This window comes from Molothrus ater, chromosome 23, assembly GCF_012460135.2.
Source record: "Molothrus ater isolate BHLD 08-10-18 breed brown headed cowbird chromosome 23, BPBGC_Mater_1.1, whole genome shotgun sequence".
In the NCBI taxonomy this organism is placed as follows: Eukaryota; Metazoa; Chordata; class Aves; order Passeriformes; family Icteridae; genus Molothrus; species Molothrus ater.
In genome coordinates this window covers 200,434-216,411 of record NC_050500.2, presented here as the reverse complement: position 1 = coordinate 216,411, position 15,978 = coordinate 200,434, and the positions used below count along the sequence as shown (strand labels likewise).

The 15,978-nt window shown below is 45.7% G+C and overlaps 1 protein-coding gene across 1 annotated transcript; it reads left to right on the top strand.

Annotated features, from left to right (window-relative positions):
* The first annotated feature begins 6,912 nt into the window (after positions 1 to 6,912).
* On the top strand, positions 6,913 to 15,751 carry SCNN1D (sodium channel epithelial 1 subunit delta). Its single transcript, XM_036404792.1, has 13 exons — positions 6,913 to 7,241; positions 8,102 to 8,363; positions 9,287 to 9,474; positions 9,973 to 10,076; positions 10,412 to 10,575; positions 11,896 to 11,994; positions 12,399 to 12,516; positions 13,139 to 13,217; positions 13,622 to 13,679; positions 13,908 to 13,963; positions 14,362 to 14,437; positions 14,828 to 15,066; positions 15,748 to 15,751. The coding sequence occupies exons 1-13, from the start codon at positions 6,913 to 6,915 to the stop codon at positions 15,749 to 15,751; spliced, it is 1,776 nt and encodes a 591-aa protein (XP_036260685.1).
* Positions 15,752 to 15,978: the final 227 nt, after the last annotated feature.

The window sequence follows — 15,978 nt, the reverse complement described above, 5'->3', positions numbered from 1 at the left end:
AGCGCTCGCTTGCTCCATCCCCTCCTCCCTGCCCGGCTCCTCTTCCTCCCGCCGCCGCCTGCTCCGCTCCAGCCGCAATTCCCACCTCTTGGCCGGGAATACTTGGGGATTCCTCACCTGCGCCGGGCCCAGGAGGGGTTTCCAGCTCCTGTTCCTGGAATTCTTTGGGATTTTTGGGAGCTGCCACCTGCTCCAGTTCCAGCTGGAATTCCTGCCCTGGGAATCCATTTTGGGGCTGCTCCAAGAGCTGGGAGGGATTTCCCTCTCTTTTTCAGGAACTTTTTGGATTCCTCATCTGTTCCAGCTGGAATTCCTGCCCTGAGCATTGCTGCCAAGCCTTGGGAATCGATTTTGGGGCTGCTCCAGGGGCCAGGAGGGATTTCCAGCTCTTTTTCCTGGAGTTTTTTGGGATTTTTGGTAGCTGGGAGCTGCCACCTGCTCCAGTTCCAGCTGGAATTCCTGGATTGAGAATCGATTTTGGGGCTGTTCCAGGAGCTGAGAGGGATTTCCACCTCTTCTTCCAGGAATTTTTTGGGATTCCTCATCTGCTCCAGCTCCAGCTGGAATTCCTGCCCTGGGAATCCTTTTTGGGGCTGCTCCAGGAGCTGGGAGGGATTTCCATCTCTTTTTCCAGGGTTTTTTTGGGGGGATTCCTCATCTGCTCCAGCTCCAGCTGGAATTCCTGTATTGGGAACCGATTTTGGGGCTGCTCCAGGAGCTGGGAGCGATTTCCACCTTTTTTCCAGGGTTTTTGGGGGATTTTTGGCCTTTTTCAGGAGGGAGCGATGCTGTTTGCAGCTCCAGGATGGCTGCAGCTCCCGTGCCCTCCCAGCAGGGAGGTTCTGGTGTTCCCCAACCCTCAGAATTCCCCCAGACCCTGCTGGGTCTGACTGGAAATCAGAGCAAAACCCATCCCCAGCCAGGATCTCAGATGTGGGGTTCCAGGGGGTGACAGATCCGTGAGGAAACGACCCAGAAGAGGAAGAAAATCCCCCAAAACCCCGGAATTATTCCAGAGGGATGCCAGGAGCAGCTGCAGGTTCCCTCCTCACACAGCTGAGTGAGTACAAATGAATGCTTGCTCATCCCAGCAGGACTTTAATTTTCATTTTAATTTGAATTTCCGGGCTGGATTTTAACCCTCTGCACCCAGGGCAGGGCTGACGTGGAGCTTGCTCATTAAGGAGGGGTAATTAAGGAATATTTCCATGGCTGCTGATTAACAGATTAGTCATGTGCTCATTGCTCATGTGCCAGGGAGTTTTACTTTGGAAAATTGGGATTAAAAACGAGCCCAGCAGGGGTTAAGGGGTATTGAAGCAGCCTGGAGCAGGTTTGGCAGCATTGGGACATCCCCAGTGTGCAGGTTCAGATCCCTGGGAGGGATTGCAGAGAAATCCCCCGGCCACGGCTCAAAGCTGCACACAAAAAACAATTCAGAGGGGAAAATATCAATTCAGGGGTTCCAGAGGGGAAAAAAGGCAATTCAGGGATTGCCAGAGAAAAAAGAGGAATTGAGGGGATCCCAGAGGAAAAAGGAATTGAGGGAATCCCAGAGGAAAAAGGAATTGAGGGATTTCCAGAGGAAATTTAGGTGTGCAGAGCTCCAGGAGAGGAGGAGAACATCCGGAAAATGCAGGAATTCAGCACAAAAAGCAGTTCAGGGATTTCCAGAGTAAAAATAGCAATTCAGGGATTCCCAGAGGAAATGCTGGTGTGCAGAGCTGGCCACTGGATCAGCCAGTCCAGGCCAGCTCCTGCGGGCAGCTCCCAGTGCTCCCAGTGCTCCCAGTGCTCCCAGTGTTCCCAGTGCGCTCCCAGTGCTCCCCTGTCCTCCCAGCGCTCCCAGTGCGCTCCCAGCGCTCCCAGTGCTCCCAGTGCTCCCAGCGCTCCCCTGTCCCCCCCCTCTGGCAGCAGAATTCCTGCTGGCTCCGGAGGCAGAGCCTGCCCTGCACAGCTCAGGGCTGCTCCCCACCCTCCTCCCTCTGCTGCTGCCCTGGCAGGGATGCCGAGCCCTGGGTGCTCTGGGTGCTCTGCCTTGGCAGGGATGCCGAGCCCTGGGTGCTCTGGGTGCTCTGCCCTGGCGGGGATGCCGAGCCCTGGGTGCTCTGGGTGCTCTGGGTGCTCTGCCCTGGCGGGGATGCCCAGCCCTGGGTGCTCTGGGTGTTCTCCGGGAGTTCTGCACCCCCAGATTTCCTCTGGCAGCCCCTGCGCTGCTGCTTGTGCCGAGCTCTGCATGTTCTGGGTGTTCTCCTGCTCTCCCGGAGCTCTGCACACCAACATTTCCTCTGGCAATCTCTGGATTGATTGTTTTTGCTGAATTCCTCCTGTTTCTGGATGTTCTGCTCCTCTCCTGGAGCTCTGCACTCCCAGATTTCCTTTGAGAATCTCTGAATTGCTGCTTGTGCCGAGCTCTGCATGTTCTGGGTGTTCTCCTGCTCTCCCGGAGCTCTGCACACCAACATTTCCTCTGGCAATCCAGAGTGGAAAGAAAAGATGAGACATGTGGTTTATTCCTCTTAAATTTTACAATTATTTAAGAGATTCCAATCCTATTAAACCAGCTGTTATTAGTCTGTACTACCCCTCTTTTATATTAAAAGGAAATTTCACAAAACATACCTGGAACCTTGTTTAAATTAAAAAAAACCCAAAAACATTATTTCAGAAATTTAAATTAAAAATTGTAATTTTAAATTTTTAAATTAATTTTAATTTTTAATTAAAAAAAATCAAATTGAATGATGAGTTTTAGCAGAGCCTGGTGAAGAGTTAATTAGCTAAAATCTCATTTAAAACCTCCCAGCTTTGGGAACCTTGTTCTGTCACGTTCGTGTCTCTCCTCACCCCGGGTTGTGCAATGGAAAATGCAACAATCAATCCCTGACAATGCAATTATTGCACAAGGAGCAGCCACCAGAGCACAACATTGCTGTCCTGCTGCCTCACAATGGCAGCACCTCAGAAAAAATCCCTGCAAAATTCCCTCCAGGAATTTTTTTCCTTGGAAAATAAGGAAAAAAATCTGGATCAGCATCACTGAGAAAATCTCCTGGTTTTGTTGGGGCATTTTTGTGGGTCCTGAACTGGGAGAAACGGGGGGGGGGGGGGGAAACTCCTTCACTGCTTAAAAATGTGATTTTTTTTTTTTTTGTTTCAAAATGCAGAGATTGTGGAGATAAGAGCCCTGAGAAAGTCCTGGGGCATTGCAGGGCTGTAATTAAAAATTCTGAGTAAGGAAATGTTGATTAGGGAGGGAAGGAGAAAATGTTCTCTGTGTCCTGAGGAGCAACAATTGTGGACGTGGCCAGAAGGTTCCTTTTCATTTTAATTTTAATTTTTGTTTTTAATTTCTTGATTTTCATGGAATCACATCCAATTTCATTGATAAAGGCTGCAGAGGTAAAGAAAGTGTAGGAATTTTACCGTTTTTCTTGGGAGTTTTTATGTATGAACTGTGCAAACTCTGTCCTTGGCCCTGCACTGGGTAATTATTATCTGGAACAAAATCCAGCATAAATCATGTGTAAGTAGCATTGAAATCAATCAAAATCAGGAGAGTTTCTTGCCCTTCACCTTTGTCCTTTCTCCTTTCTTTCTGAATCAAATTTCACAAGAAATTTCTTTTTTTTTTTTATTCCACACCTTCCAGTGGGAGAGAAAATCCAGTTTGGAAAGGCAGGGTCTAAATTTATCTGGACCCCAAATATTCCCATTTGCACATTAAAAAACTTCCTGCAGAGCTGGTTTCCATGTGGGAAAGGATCAAAAATAATCATGGAAGTTCTCCTTGGTGCCCCAAATCCATTTCTCCCTCATTTCTGCCACTCTTTAACCCAAAACCTTATTTGAACGGGGTTGGTTTGGTTCTGGTTCCTTCTCAGCACCTGAATCCTGGATGGGGATGGGATTGGGATTGGAAGTGGATTGGGATGGAATTGGAATGGGAATTGGGATGGGATTGGAATTGAGATGGGATTGGGATGGAATTGGAATTAGAATGGAATTGGGGTTGGGATTGGGATGGGATTGGAATTGAGATGGGATTGGGATGGAATTGGGATGGGATTGGAATTGAGATGGGATTGGGATGGAATTGGAATTAGAATGGGATTGGGGTTGGGATTGGGATGGGATTGGAATTGAGATGGGGGTTGGGATTGGGATATTCTTGAAGAAGCAGGAGGAAACCCACATTGATTCCACCAAGGAATGCAATTCCTCAAGGCTCGAGGGCTCCAATTCCCTGCCAGGCTCTGGAGAACAGGGAAAGAAGGCAGGAAGATCCCTCATAAACGGGAAAATCCAGAGTGGGAAGAGCAAAGATGGGAAAATCCAGAGTGGGAAGAGCAAAGATGAGAAATCCAGAGCAGGAAGAACATTCTGGAGCCCATGGTTATTTCCCTAAAAACGATGACTCTGATCATGAGGGGAAAAAAAAAAATCCAGGTGAACAGAGCAGCAGCCCTTAAACCCAGCTTAACTCCGGTGTAAGCTCCACGTTAACCCGTCTGTCCAGTTTATTCACTTCCTATTATTCCCTGGATCATGCTTTGAATAATTTCCATCATCTCTTCCTCCAGTCCTGCCCCTTTTGATGTCATCCCTGCCCTCCATAAAGGCTGGACAGCTCCAGGGCCTCCCAAATCCCACAGCTTTGGGCCAGGACTTGACTTCTGCTCAGGGTTAAGCCCAGGGCTGGGTTTAGTGGCTTCCCTAAACGCTCACAGATCAGAGTTTCTGCCAAGGTACCGTGGGGAAGGGGCTGGAATTTGGTTATAATTTGATTTTTTTTAATGTGTATTTTTATATTTGTAGCTATAAATCTTGGGTTGTGCTGTTTTTCCAGGTTGGTTCTGAATTATTTTGCTTTATTAAATTTTTAGAATGAATCATTTTAGCAAAGCAGATTTAAACAGGATGAATTCACCATAAACTTAAAATCCCACTCAGAACACCTGAAAATTATCTGAATTGACTCTGAAAACCAGGCTTTGTCTGGGGGTTTTTATAGTCAAAATTAGATTTAAAAAATCTGTTTGATAAATTCTTTAAGCATTCATTTTGGGTAATTATTGCCCTTTTCCCACATTTCCTCATGAGCAAGGACTAGATTCTTTTAGCATTCATTTTAGGTCATTATATTTTTTTTATTCCACATTTCCTCATGGCTAAAGACTCAAAGCTTTAATTTCATTAAATTGAATCAAATTAATTTCATTAATTCCATCACAGAACCTCTCCCAACAATCCTTTAGCTGCTTCTCCTCTCCTCAATTTCAACCTCTACCCCGTATTTTTATTTATTTATTTTAATTTTAATTTTATTTATTTTATTTGGAGCAAAGGTTGTCCCAAAGTTTGGACTCAGTAAACTCCTTTTAATGACATAATGAGCAGGGTGATTCACGGGCTGCTGTCACCTTGGAAATTCTCACCTCGTCATCTTCAGGACACGGAAATGTCCCAGTGTCACTCTGCTGTCCCAAACTGCCACCAGAGCCACTTTTCCATGCTCAGAAATGCTGGAATTATCCCTGGAATAGCACAGGAGATGTTTTAATTACTGGGAGAAATGATAATAAAAATATCTGGATTTTTAGTTGTATTTATGCCGCTCTTGTGAGTGGTTTTCAATTTCTTTTCCATTTCTTTTCACTGCTGTAAAATACAAATACCTAAATTCCTATTTATGTGGCAAAATCACTGCTAATAATGTTAATTAATATCAATAATATCATATTATTTAATTAATATTTTGGTGGTCTTGAAGAAACACCCTGAGGGCGTTTTTATTTTATTTCCGGTGGTTTCTACAATTTTTGAATTCAATTCTTTCTCCACACCCTAATTTAGCTCATCCCCTCTGTGCTTCCAGCTGAGGTTTTTCTCCATTTCCATCCCAAAATACCTGCCTGCACCTCCTGCATTTCATCTTGGAGCAGAGGTCAGAGGGAAATTCATCCTTTTTATTCTGCAGAATGAGATCCTACAGCAAAAATTAAAACCAGCTTCTAATTTTCTAATTCAACCAGCTGAAAGTTGAATTTTTCCCTAATTCTTTGCCATAAAGATGAAGCCATAGTGGTTTTTAACCAGTCCTGTTTTAGGCCCGTAAAACAAGAATAGATAAGAAATAATAATATAATAAATAATAGATATAATAAATAATATATATATATATATAAATATATAGATAAATAATAAATCATATCTGTAATAACATGATAAATAATAATGTTTAAACCAGAATATTCCACTAGAATTATTCCCCTCATCATGAATTACAAATCTGTGTGGACCCACAATGAGTTGATAATTCAGGATTAAACTCTGCTCCTTGGAGTTCTTGGAAAGAAGGAAATTCCTCACCTTTTCTGGCCTCAAACTTCCCAAATCCACCTTGGCAAGGAAATCCTCTGGAAATGTGGGAAAGCTCCTCAGAATTCGGCAGCAGCAGCAGAATTTGGGTTCTTTGCTCCTTCCAGGATCCAGATCCTGGGGGATCTCCCTGGATTCAGATTCTCTGCAATTTTATTGTCAGGTTTTCCTAATTACAAACTCATTTGGGGCCTGCTTGGAAAAGGTTTCTTTGGAAGAGGAAACTTTGGAAAAAAACTTATTTGGAAAAGGACTCTTGGAGAAAGCCATTTTGGAAAAGGCCTGTTTGGAAAAGGCCTGTTTGGAAAAGAGTTCTTTGGAAAAGACCTCTTTGGAAAAGCCACTTTGGAAAAGAGTTCTTTGGAAAAGCCACTTTGGGAGAAACCTGTTTGGAAAAGGTTTCTTTGGAAAACGCCCCTTTGGAAAGGACCTCCTTGGACAAAGCCTGTTTGAAAAAGCCTTTTTGGAAGAGCCTTTCCCTCAGATTAGTGATTTTCCATTGTTTTCCATGCCTAGAAAGCCATTTAGAGGATGGAACCAGAGCTCCCAGCAGGAGCAGGAGGAGGAGAAGCAGCCGAGGAGGGGCTGATCGAGTTCTACGGCTCCTTCAAGGAGATGTTTGAGTTCTTCTGCAAGAACACCACGATCCACGGCACCATCCGCCTGGTGTGCTCGGGCAGGAACCGCATGAAGACGGCGTTCTGGACGCTGCTGCTGCTGGCCAGCCTGGCCATGCTCTACTGGCAGTTCGCCCTCATGTTCAGCCAGTTCTGGGCCTACCCCGTGGTGCTCACCATGTCCATGGACTCCGAGCCCAAAATGTTCCCGGCCGTCACCATCTGCAACCTGGATCCCTCCAGGTGAGCTGAGCTTTGGGAATGCTCTGGGAGGCATCCCTAAAGGTTTGGAATGGTCTGGGATGCATCCCTAAAGGCTTGGGAATGGTCTGGGATGTGTCCCTAAAGGTTTGGAATGGTCTGGGATGTGTCCCTAAAGGCTTGGGAATGGTCTGGGATGCATCCCTAAAGGTTTGGAATGGTCTGGGATGTGTCCCTAAAGGTTTGGGAATGGTCTGGGATGTGTCCCTAAAGGTTTGGAATGGTCTGGGATGTGTCCCTAAAGGCTTGGGAATGCTCTGGGATGTGTCCCTAAAGGCTTGGGAATGGTCTGGGATGTGTCCCTAAAGGTTTGGAATGGTCTGGGATGTGTCCCTAAAGGTTTGGAATGGTCTGGGATGTGTCCCTAAAGGCTTGGGAATGGTCTGGGATGTGTCATAAAGGTTTGGGAAGGGTCAAGAACCCCTTGGATGCATCCCACAGCCATCCCCATCTGCTATCCCAGCACACCTGGATGCTCCCAAAGGTTTGGGAAGGGTCAGGGATTCCTCCCCCAGGAGGGGCATATAACATTATTATTACTAATAAGTATCATTAATAATTTAAATATTAAATCAATATTATTAATAAAGATTATTAATAAATTAAATACTAAATAAAGCTATTAGATTTAGGTGTGCTGAGCAGCAGAATTTCTGGATACTCTCCCACAGATCCCAAGGAATAACCTTTCCATGGAGCTTGTGAGATCAGAAATGTGGCATTTTTCTCAAAATGTGGAATTTTCTCCCAATCCCTGCAGGTTTGAGCTGGTCAATGAGAGATCAGAAATGCGGAATTTTCCCCGACTGTGGGATTTTCACTAATCGAAGCTGTTCCTGCAGGTTTGAGCTGGTCAGCGAGCAGCTGGAGCAGCTGGAGCGCATGGCCGAGGAGTCGCTGACCTTCCTGTACGGCCCCAAGGCCGCGGCCAGGCTGTCCCAGCTGAGGGACAGGAACAGGGACAGGGACAAGGACGGGGCCATCCGCGTCCAGGCCTGGGCCAACCTCAGCAGCGCCGGCTTCAGGCTCAGCCACAACTTCTCCCTGGTCAGGATGTGGGACCCCAGGGCCGGCAAAGAACATTCCAGAGTGGGATTCCGGCTGGTGAGCGGCACAGAGGGGGATCGGGGCACGGGAGGACACCTCTGGGGTGGGGTACGCCCCAGAGAAACTGGGGATTCACCCCAAAATACCTGCATGGGATTCACACCAAAATGCCTGGATGGGGATGGGGATTCACCCCAAAATACCTGCATGGGATTCACACCAAAATGCCTGGATGGGGATGGGGATTCACCCCAAAATACCTGCATGGGATTTACACAAAAATGCCTGGATGGGGATGGGGATTCACCCCAAAATACCTGCATGGGATTCACACAAAAATAATCTATTACTATTATGGGAATAATAATAATTCCCATATAATATAATAATAATAATATATCATTTATACATATATAGTATAAATATATAATAATGTATAACAATAATGTATAATAATAATAATAATAATAATTCCCATAATAGTAATATATTATAGTAATATCCTATTACTATTATGGGAATAATAATAGTTCCCATACAATATAATAATATAGATATAAATTATATATAATATATTAAAATTATATATAATTTATATACTATTATATATATATTATATGTATATTCATAGATATTGATAGATATTTCATATATATTATATATTAAAATTATATATGATAACATATTTCATATGCATAATGCATTAATATGTTAATATGTATTATAATATAATAAATATAATAGAGATAATATATATGATGTGATATAATATAATATAATATGTTACTATAATATAATAATAATTCCCATAATAGTAATAGATTATGGTGATAAGCTATTGCTATTATGGGTATAATAATGGTTCCCATATAACGATATATATAATCTAACATAACACAACAGAACAATTATTATCATATACTACTAACAATAAATCCCCCAATAACAAGAGATCGTCTCCCCCTTTCCCTGTGTCCCAGTGCAACTCCACAGGTGGGAATTGCTTCTACACCTCCCACCCGTCGGGCATGGACGCGCTGCTGGAGTGGTTCCGCTTCCACTACATGAACGTCATGGCGCAGCTGCCGCCGGGGCTGCCCCAGCACCAGCAGCACTTCCAGGACCTGGTCTACTCCTGCCAGTACGATGGGGAGCCCTGCAGGCCCAGGTGGGACACACGGCCTCGGGTGGCACCAGGGGAATTCAGGTTGGATGTGGGGAAAAAGGTTCTTATGGAAAGGAGGATAAAGTTCTGGAATGGCTGCCCAGGGCGGTGCTGGAGTCCCCATCCCTGGGGGTGTTTAACAAAGCCTGGATGTGGCTCTGGGTGCCAGGGTTGAGTTGAGGGGTTGGGGCTGGGTTGGGCTCAATGATCTTGAAGGTCTCTTCCAACCTGGGGATTCTGAGAATTCTGTGAATTCTCTGAATTTGGGGTTTCCAGGGCATGCACAGCTCCTTCCCCCTGTCCCAAACACACCCAGCTTGGAATTAAGGTGGTATCACACTTGTAATTAAAACCCCATTAAATCTCTCTTGATTTTCCAGTAAAACTCCATCAAATCTCTCTTGATTTTCCAGTGATTCCCCTTTTCCCAACACACCCAGCTTTGAATTAAGGTAAAAAATCAATTAATTAAACCCCATCAAATCTCTCTTGATTTTCCAGTGATCACGTTCACTTCCACCACCCAGTTTTTGGGAGCTGCTACACTTTTAACAGCAAGGGGACAGATCCTTTCTGGGCAGCCACAAAACCAGGAATTCCTTATGGTGAGTGATCTGCAAAATGGGGGAAAAGAGCTAAAATTAAGAGAATTCATTAAATTTGTCCTCAGTGCAGGATTTAGTGATAAATTTTGGCATCTCTTGTGGCACAAATGTGTGCCATGACAATATTATTATTTTAAGCCCCAGCAGCATCTGGGCTTAAAAAAAAGCAGAATTTATGAGGGTTTGCAATAGGTGCCATTGTCACCAGGGCTCTGAGGATTAAAAATGGCTCTTGAGGGATCCCAGAACCCAAATCTGGGACCCAAACCCGAACAGGAGGGATTTGCCCAGTGCTGGTCCCCCCAGCTGTCCCCAGCCCCCCTGTGTGTCCCCAGGGCTGTCCCTGATCCTGCGGGCCGAGCAGAAGGAGCACCTCCCGCTGCTGTCCACGGTGGCCGGCGTGAAGGTGATGATCCACAGCCACAACCAGACCCCGTTCCTGGAGCACGAGGGCTTCCACATCCGCCCGGGCATCGCCACCACCATCGGCATCCGCCAGGTGGGCACGGGGTGGAGCCATCCCAAACCATCCCAACCATCCCAAACCATCCAAACCATCCCAAACCATCCAAACCATCCCTCCATCAGCATCCGCCAGGTGGGCACGGGGTGGAGCCATCCCAAACCATCCCAAATCATCCAAACCATCCCCAACCAACCCAAACCATCGCCAACCAACCCAAACCATCCCAAACCAACCCAAACCAACCCAAATCATCCCCAACCATCCAAACCATCCCAAACCAACCCCAACCATCCAAACCATCCCAAACCAACCTTCCATCGGCAGCCGCCAGGTGGGCACGGGGTGGAGCCATCCCAAACCATCCCAAATCATCCAAACCATCCCCAACCAACCCAAACCATCCCCAACCAACCCAAACCATCCCAAACCATCCCCAACCATCCCCAACCATCCCAAACCAACCCCAACCATCCCTCCATCAGCATCCGCCAGGTGGGCATGGGGTGGAGCCATCCCAAACCATCCCAAACCATCCCAAATCATCCAAACCATCCCAGCCATCCCCAACCAACCCAAACCATCCCCAACCAACCCAAACCAACCCCAACCATCCAAACCATCCCAAACCAACCTTCCATCGGCATCCGCCAGGTGGGCACGAGGTGGAACCAAACCCAGCCATCCCAAACATGGATGGTTTTGGTATCTGCCAGGTGGGCACAGGGTGAAACAATCCAGCCATCCCAAACCATCCCCAACCATCCAAATCATCCCAAACCTTCCCCAACCATCTCCAACCATCCCTTTTGGCATCTGCCAGGTGGGCACGGCCCCTCGGGGGCACGGGGACGCCTGGTGGGCTTGGGGTTCTCTCCTTCCTCTCTTCTTCCTCTCCTTGTGCTCAGGTCCAAATAAAATGATCCCAAATGTGGCCTTTTGGAATCCAGGAGGTTTGGCCCAACCCAAGGACTGGGATGTCCCCTCTGGTGGCACAGGGACACCCAGCAGGCTCGGGGTCCTCTCCTCTCTGTGCTCAGCCCCAAATAAAAAGACCCCAAATGTTCTTTTGGCTCTCAAAAATTTGGAGCCTGATTTCATTCCCACTTAATAGATATTACATAAAAGATATAAAACAAAAATATTAATGTATATAATATGTTGTATATTAATGATATTCATTATATTAATTTATATTGTTCCCCTGATATTAATTACCGAGGTCCAGCTCTGGTGCTCATTAACTCCCTGCCCTTCCTGCAGGGTGATGGCTGGCTCTAATTAACCCTGCTAATCAATCACTCAGGGCACTAATTAATGAACCCTGCTAATTAATCACCCTTTGTGTCCCCACAGGACCAGGTGAATCGCCTGGGGGGCAACTACGGCCGGTGCACCAGGGACGGGGCCGACGTGGCCGTGGAGCTGCTCTACAACAACTCCTACACCCTGCAGGTACCGAGCCTGGTTTAGCTAAACCCGGCTTAGCCAGGCTCTACAACAACTCCTACACCCTGCAGGTACTGAGCCTGGCTTAGCTAAACCCGGCTTAGCCAGGCTGCAGCTGCTCTACAACAACTCCTACACCCTGCAGGTACCGAGCCTGGCTTAGCTAAACCCGGCTTAGCCAGGCTCTACAACAACTCCTACACCCTGCAGGTACCGAGCCTGGTTTAGCTAAACCCGGCTTAGCCAGGCTGCAGCTGCTCTACAACAACTCCAATTTTTTTTTGCCCTTTTCTCCATCCTACAGATTCCAAATTTTTTCTGATTTATCCATTTTTTTCCCTTTTCTCCCACCAGTTCCCCGCTAGAAATGTGGTTTTTTTGGTTTATCCCAATGCTTTCCCTGTTTCCAGGCCTGCCTGCACTCGTGTTTCCAGCGGGCCATGGTGCAGCGCTGTGGCTGTGGATATTTCTATTACCCGCTGCCCGCCGGGGCGCGCTACTGCGACTACAGCCGCCAGCCTGCCTGGGGTAAGGAGCAGAGACAAATTCAAATAGAAAATAGAAAATTAAAAATAATAATAATAAAAAATCATCTCTGGGATTACCTGGGAATAGCGACTACAGCCGCCAGCCCGCCTGGGGTAAGGGAGCCTGGGAGGGAATAAATAAAACTAAAACATATGAATAATCGAAATATATTAATATTGAAATAAAAACATGAATACATGAATAATAATAATAATAAAAAAATAAATGCCTGGGATTCACTGGGAATAGCAACTACAGCCGCCAGCCCACCTGGGGTAAGTGAGCCTGGAAATGAAATAATAATAATAATAATAATAATAATAATAATAATAATAATAATAGAATTCACTGGATCCTAGGAAATAATCACTGGGATTTCCTGAATACTTGGGAAAAAAACCCCTGGAAATTCCTGAGTCCCTGGGGAATCCCTGGAATCCAAGAATTCCCCGGGTTTCAAGGATCCTGGATCCATGGGGTGGGAATTACCTTTAAGGTCCCTTCCAACCCAAAATTCAGGGATTTCAGGATTCAATTCTGATTATTTTCCTTTGGGATCATTCCAAAGGGAGTGGGGATTCCTGGGAATTCCCAGCCCTGTTCCTCCCATCCCATTTTCCAGGGCACTGTTTTTACCAGCTCTACTCCCGGCTCCGGAATCACCGCCTGGATTGTTTCCAGCACTGCCCCAAACCCTGCAGGTGAGCCCCAGAAATCTCAATTTAAATTTCAAGTCAATGCTCCCATCTTTGTAAAATTTAATTTAAATTAAAATTAAATTTATTCAAAATTTAATGTAATATAAATGGAATTTAATCTAAATGTAATGGAAATTAAAATTAAATTTAAATTTAATGTTCCTATATTTTTCTCTTTTAAATTTAATGATTTAGATTTATTCTATTTAATCAACAGTGAATTTAATACATTTATTTATATTATTTATATTTATCATATTTAATTATTCAGGGTTTATTTTGTGACCTGAATTGGGAAGCTTTTCCCAAAGTTCTGAAGAGCTGCCCTGGGAATTTTCTGGATTTCTGGGAATTCTCCCTGGGCAGCTCCTGGTGCTCAGAATTCCTGGGTTTTTTTTCCTCCCCAGGGAATCCCTGTACAAGGTCTCAGCTGGCACAGCCAAGTGGCCCTCGGCAAAATCCCAGGTACTGCAAAAATTCCAATCATGAATATTCCAATATCAAATATTCCAATAATGAACATTCCAATATCAAATATTCCAATAATGAATCTCCCAGTGACAAACATTCCAATGCCAATATTCCAGTATCAAATATCCCATTGATAATAATCCATTGGAAACATTCCAATGGAAATGTTCCAATGCCAATATTCCAATAACAAATATTCCAATGCCAACGTTCCCATGGCAGGACTGGGTGCGCCAGGCTCTGCGGCACCAGAACGGCTACAACTCCAGCAGCAGCAGGTAAATCCTGGGATCATCCCAATCCATGGGATATTCCCAATCCATGGGGTCTGGGATGGGGCAGGGAGGGCAGCAGGTAAATCCTGGGATCATCCCCGTCCCAATGGGATCATCCCAATCCATGGGGTCTGGGATGGGGAGGGCAATGGGAAAACCTGCACAATCATCCCAAAAAAACCCCAAGGAACTCTAAAAAAACTCCCAATAAATGTCCAAGAAGTTCCCAATAAAGCCCAAAAAAACCCCCAATAAATTCCCAGTAAATCTCCAATAAGTCCCCAAAAAACGTGCCCCAGTCCCAACTGGGAATGGCCTGGAGCCAAGTGGGAATGTCCCCAGCGCCCCTGGCAATGCCCGCGGTGCCGTGCCAGCCGTGCCATGCTGTGCTGTCCCTGCAGGAGGGACATTGCCAAGGTCACCATCTTCTACCGCCAGCTCAGCTCCCAGGCCGTGCACGAGGCCCCGCTGCTCTCAGTAGGTGACAGCTCCTTTTTATTCCCTTTCCATGGAATTCCTGAGAGTTCCAGCAGGGATTCATTCCTAGAATTTAATTACTTACCTTTATTTTTAGAGTATGTAAAAATATATATGTTCATTTATATGACAATATTAATTATTAATTAACATAAATTAATTTAGGCTTTATTTTTACATTATACATAAATACATTTATTTGTTTATATGATGTTAATATAATTTTATTTTTATTTTATATTATATATAAATTTATATACTTATTTATTATATTATATTAATTAGCTCAATCCCCAGACTGAGGAATAGGGAGACCATAGAAAAATCAATAGAAAAATCCAAACAGAACCCCAGACCTGTCCCATACCTGATCGTCTCTGGGTTTTCCAGGAGAACCTGCTGCTGTCCAGCATGGGCAGCCAGTGGAGCCTCTGGTTCGGCTCCTCGGTGCTCTCGGTGGTGGAGATGCTGGAGCTGCTCCTGGACACCCTGGTCCTGTCCGGGCTCTTCTGCCTCCAGAGGCTCCGGGCCCAGAGGGGCCCCGGGGGCTCCAGCCCCCCCCCGAACGCCAGCCTGGCCCCGGGGAATCCCAGGGAATTGCGGGAGGGAGCCCAGGACTCAGGACTGGGGCAGGAGCTGGAGCTGGGACAGCTGTGAGGAGGAGCTGGGGGGCTGGAGTTCCCAAATTCTGGGGGAAACATGACAGGGACACCCTGGATCCACAGCTGGGGGGGGGGGTGGAAAAGCCTGGAATTCCCAGATTCTGGGGAAAAGTGCCAGGGATGTCCCGGATCCCCAGCTGGGAGCTCTGGCAGTGCTTGGAATACCCAAATTCTGAGGGGAAGGTGACAGCGATATCCTGGATCCACGGCTGAGCTTGACAATGCTTGGAATTCTCCTGGAATTCCCTGAATTCTGTGGGGAAAGATCACAGGGATGTCCTGGATCCTCCCCTGGGATCTCCCTGAGGGTGGAAATGTTTGGGATTCACCTGATCCTGCTGGGAAAGTGCCAGGGATGTCCTGGATCCACAGCTGGGAGCTCCCTGAGCATTGGCAGTGCTTGGAACTCACCTGGACTCTGATCCCACCTGGAATTCCCAAAACCCCCCTGGAATTCCCAAACCTCTCCTGGAATTCCCAAACCCCTCTTTCCCTCTGGAATTCCTGCTGCTTTTGGATTTCCTGGGTAATTCCCACCAACTCTGACTGTTCCAGAGGGAAATAAAGAGAAAAAAATCCAGGATTGGGAATTCTTCAGGTCCCAGAAAAACCCTCTGATTCCTGTGGAATGCTGTGGTTTTATCGCAGGTAACAGAGATAATGTTAATTTTTGTTAATATTTGTTAATACTTGTTAATTTATCTGTACATAAAACAGAATAGACAACTTTATTTTTGATGGGGATGTTTGCACAGGAGCATTTTACTCTCTTGAAACCCACAAACTTTGGTTTTTTAAATTATTTTTTAAATAATAAAATGCTCTGAAAACAGATTTTGACTTTTTTTTAAAAAAACCCCGATTTTTGTGTGCCATTCA

Coding starts and splice junctions, on each gene's coding strand:
- SCNN1D (XM_036404792.1), top strand. CDS start 6,913: ATGGAACCAGAGCTCCCAGCAGGAGCAGGAGGAGGAGAAGCAGCCGAG. Junction 7,242..8,101: donor TGCAACCTGGATCCCTCCAG/GTGAGCTGAGCT, acceptor CTGTTCCTGCAG/GTTTGAGCTGGTCAGCGAGC. Junction 11,995..12,398: donor ACAACTCCTACACCCTGCAG/GTACCGAGCCTG, acceptor CCCTGTTTCCAG/GCCTGCCTGCACTCGTGTTT.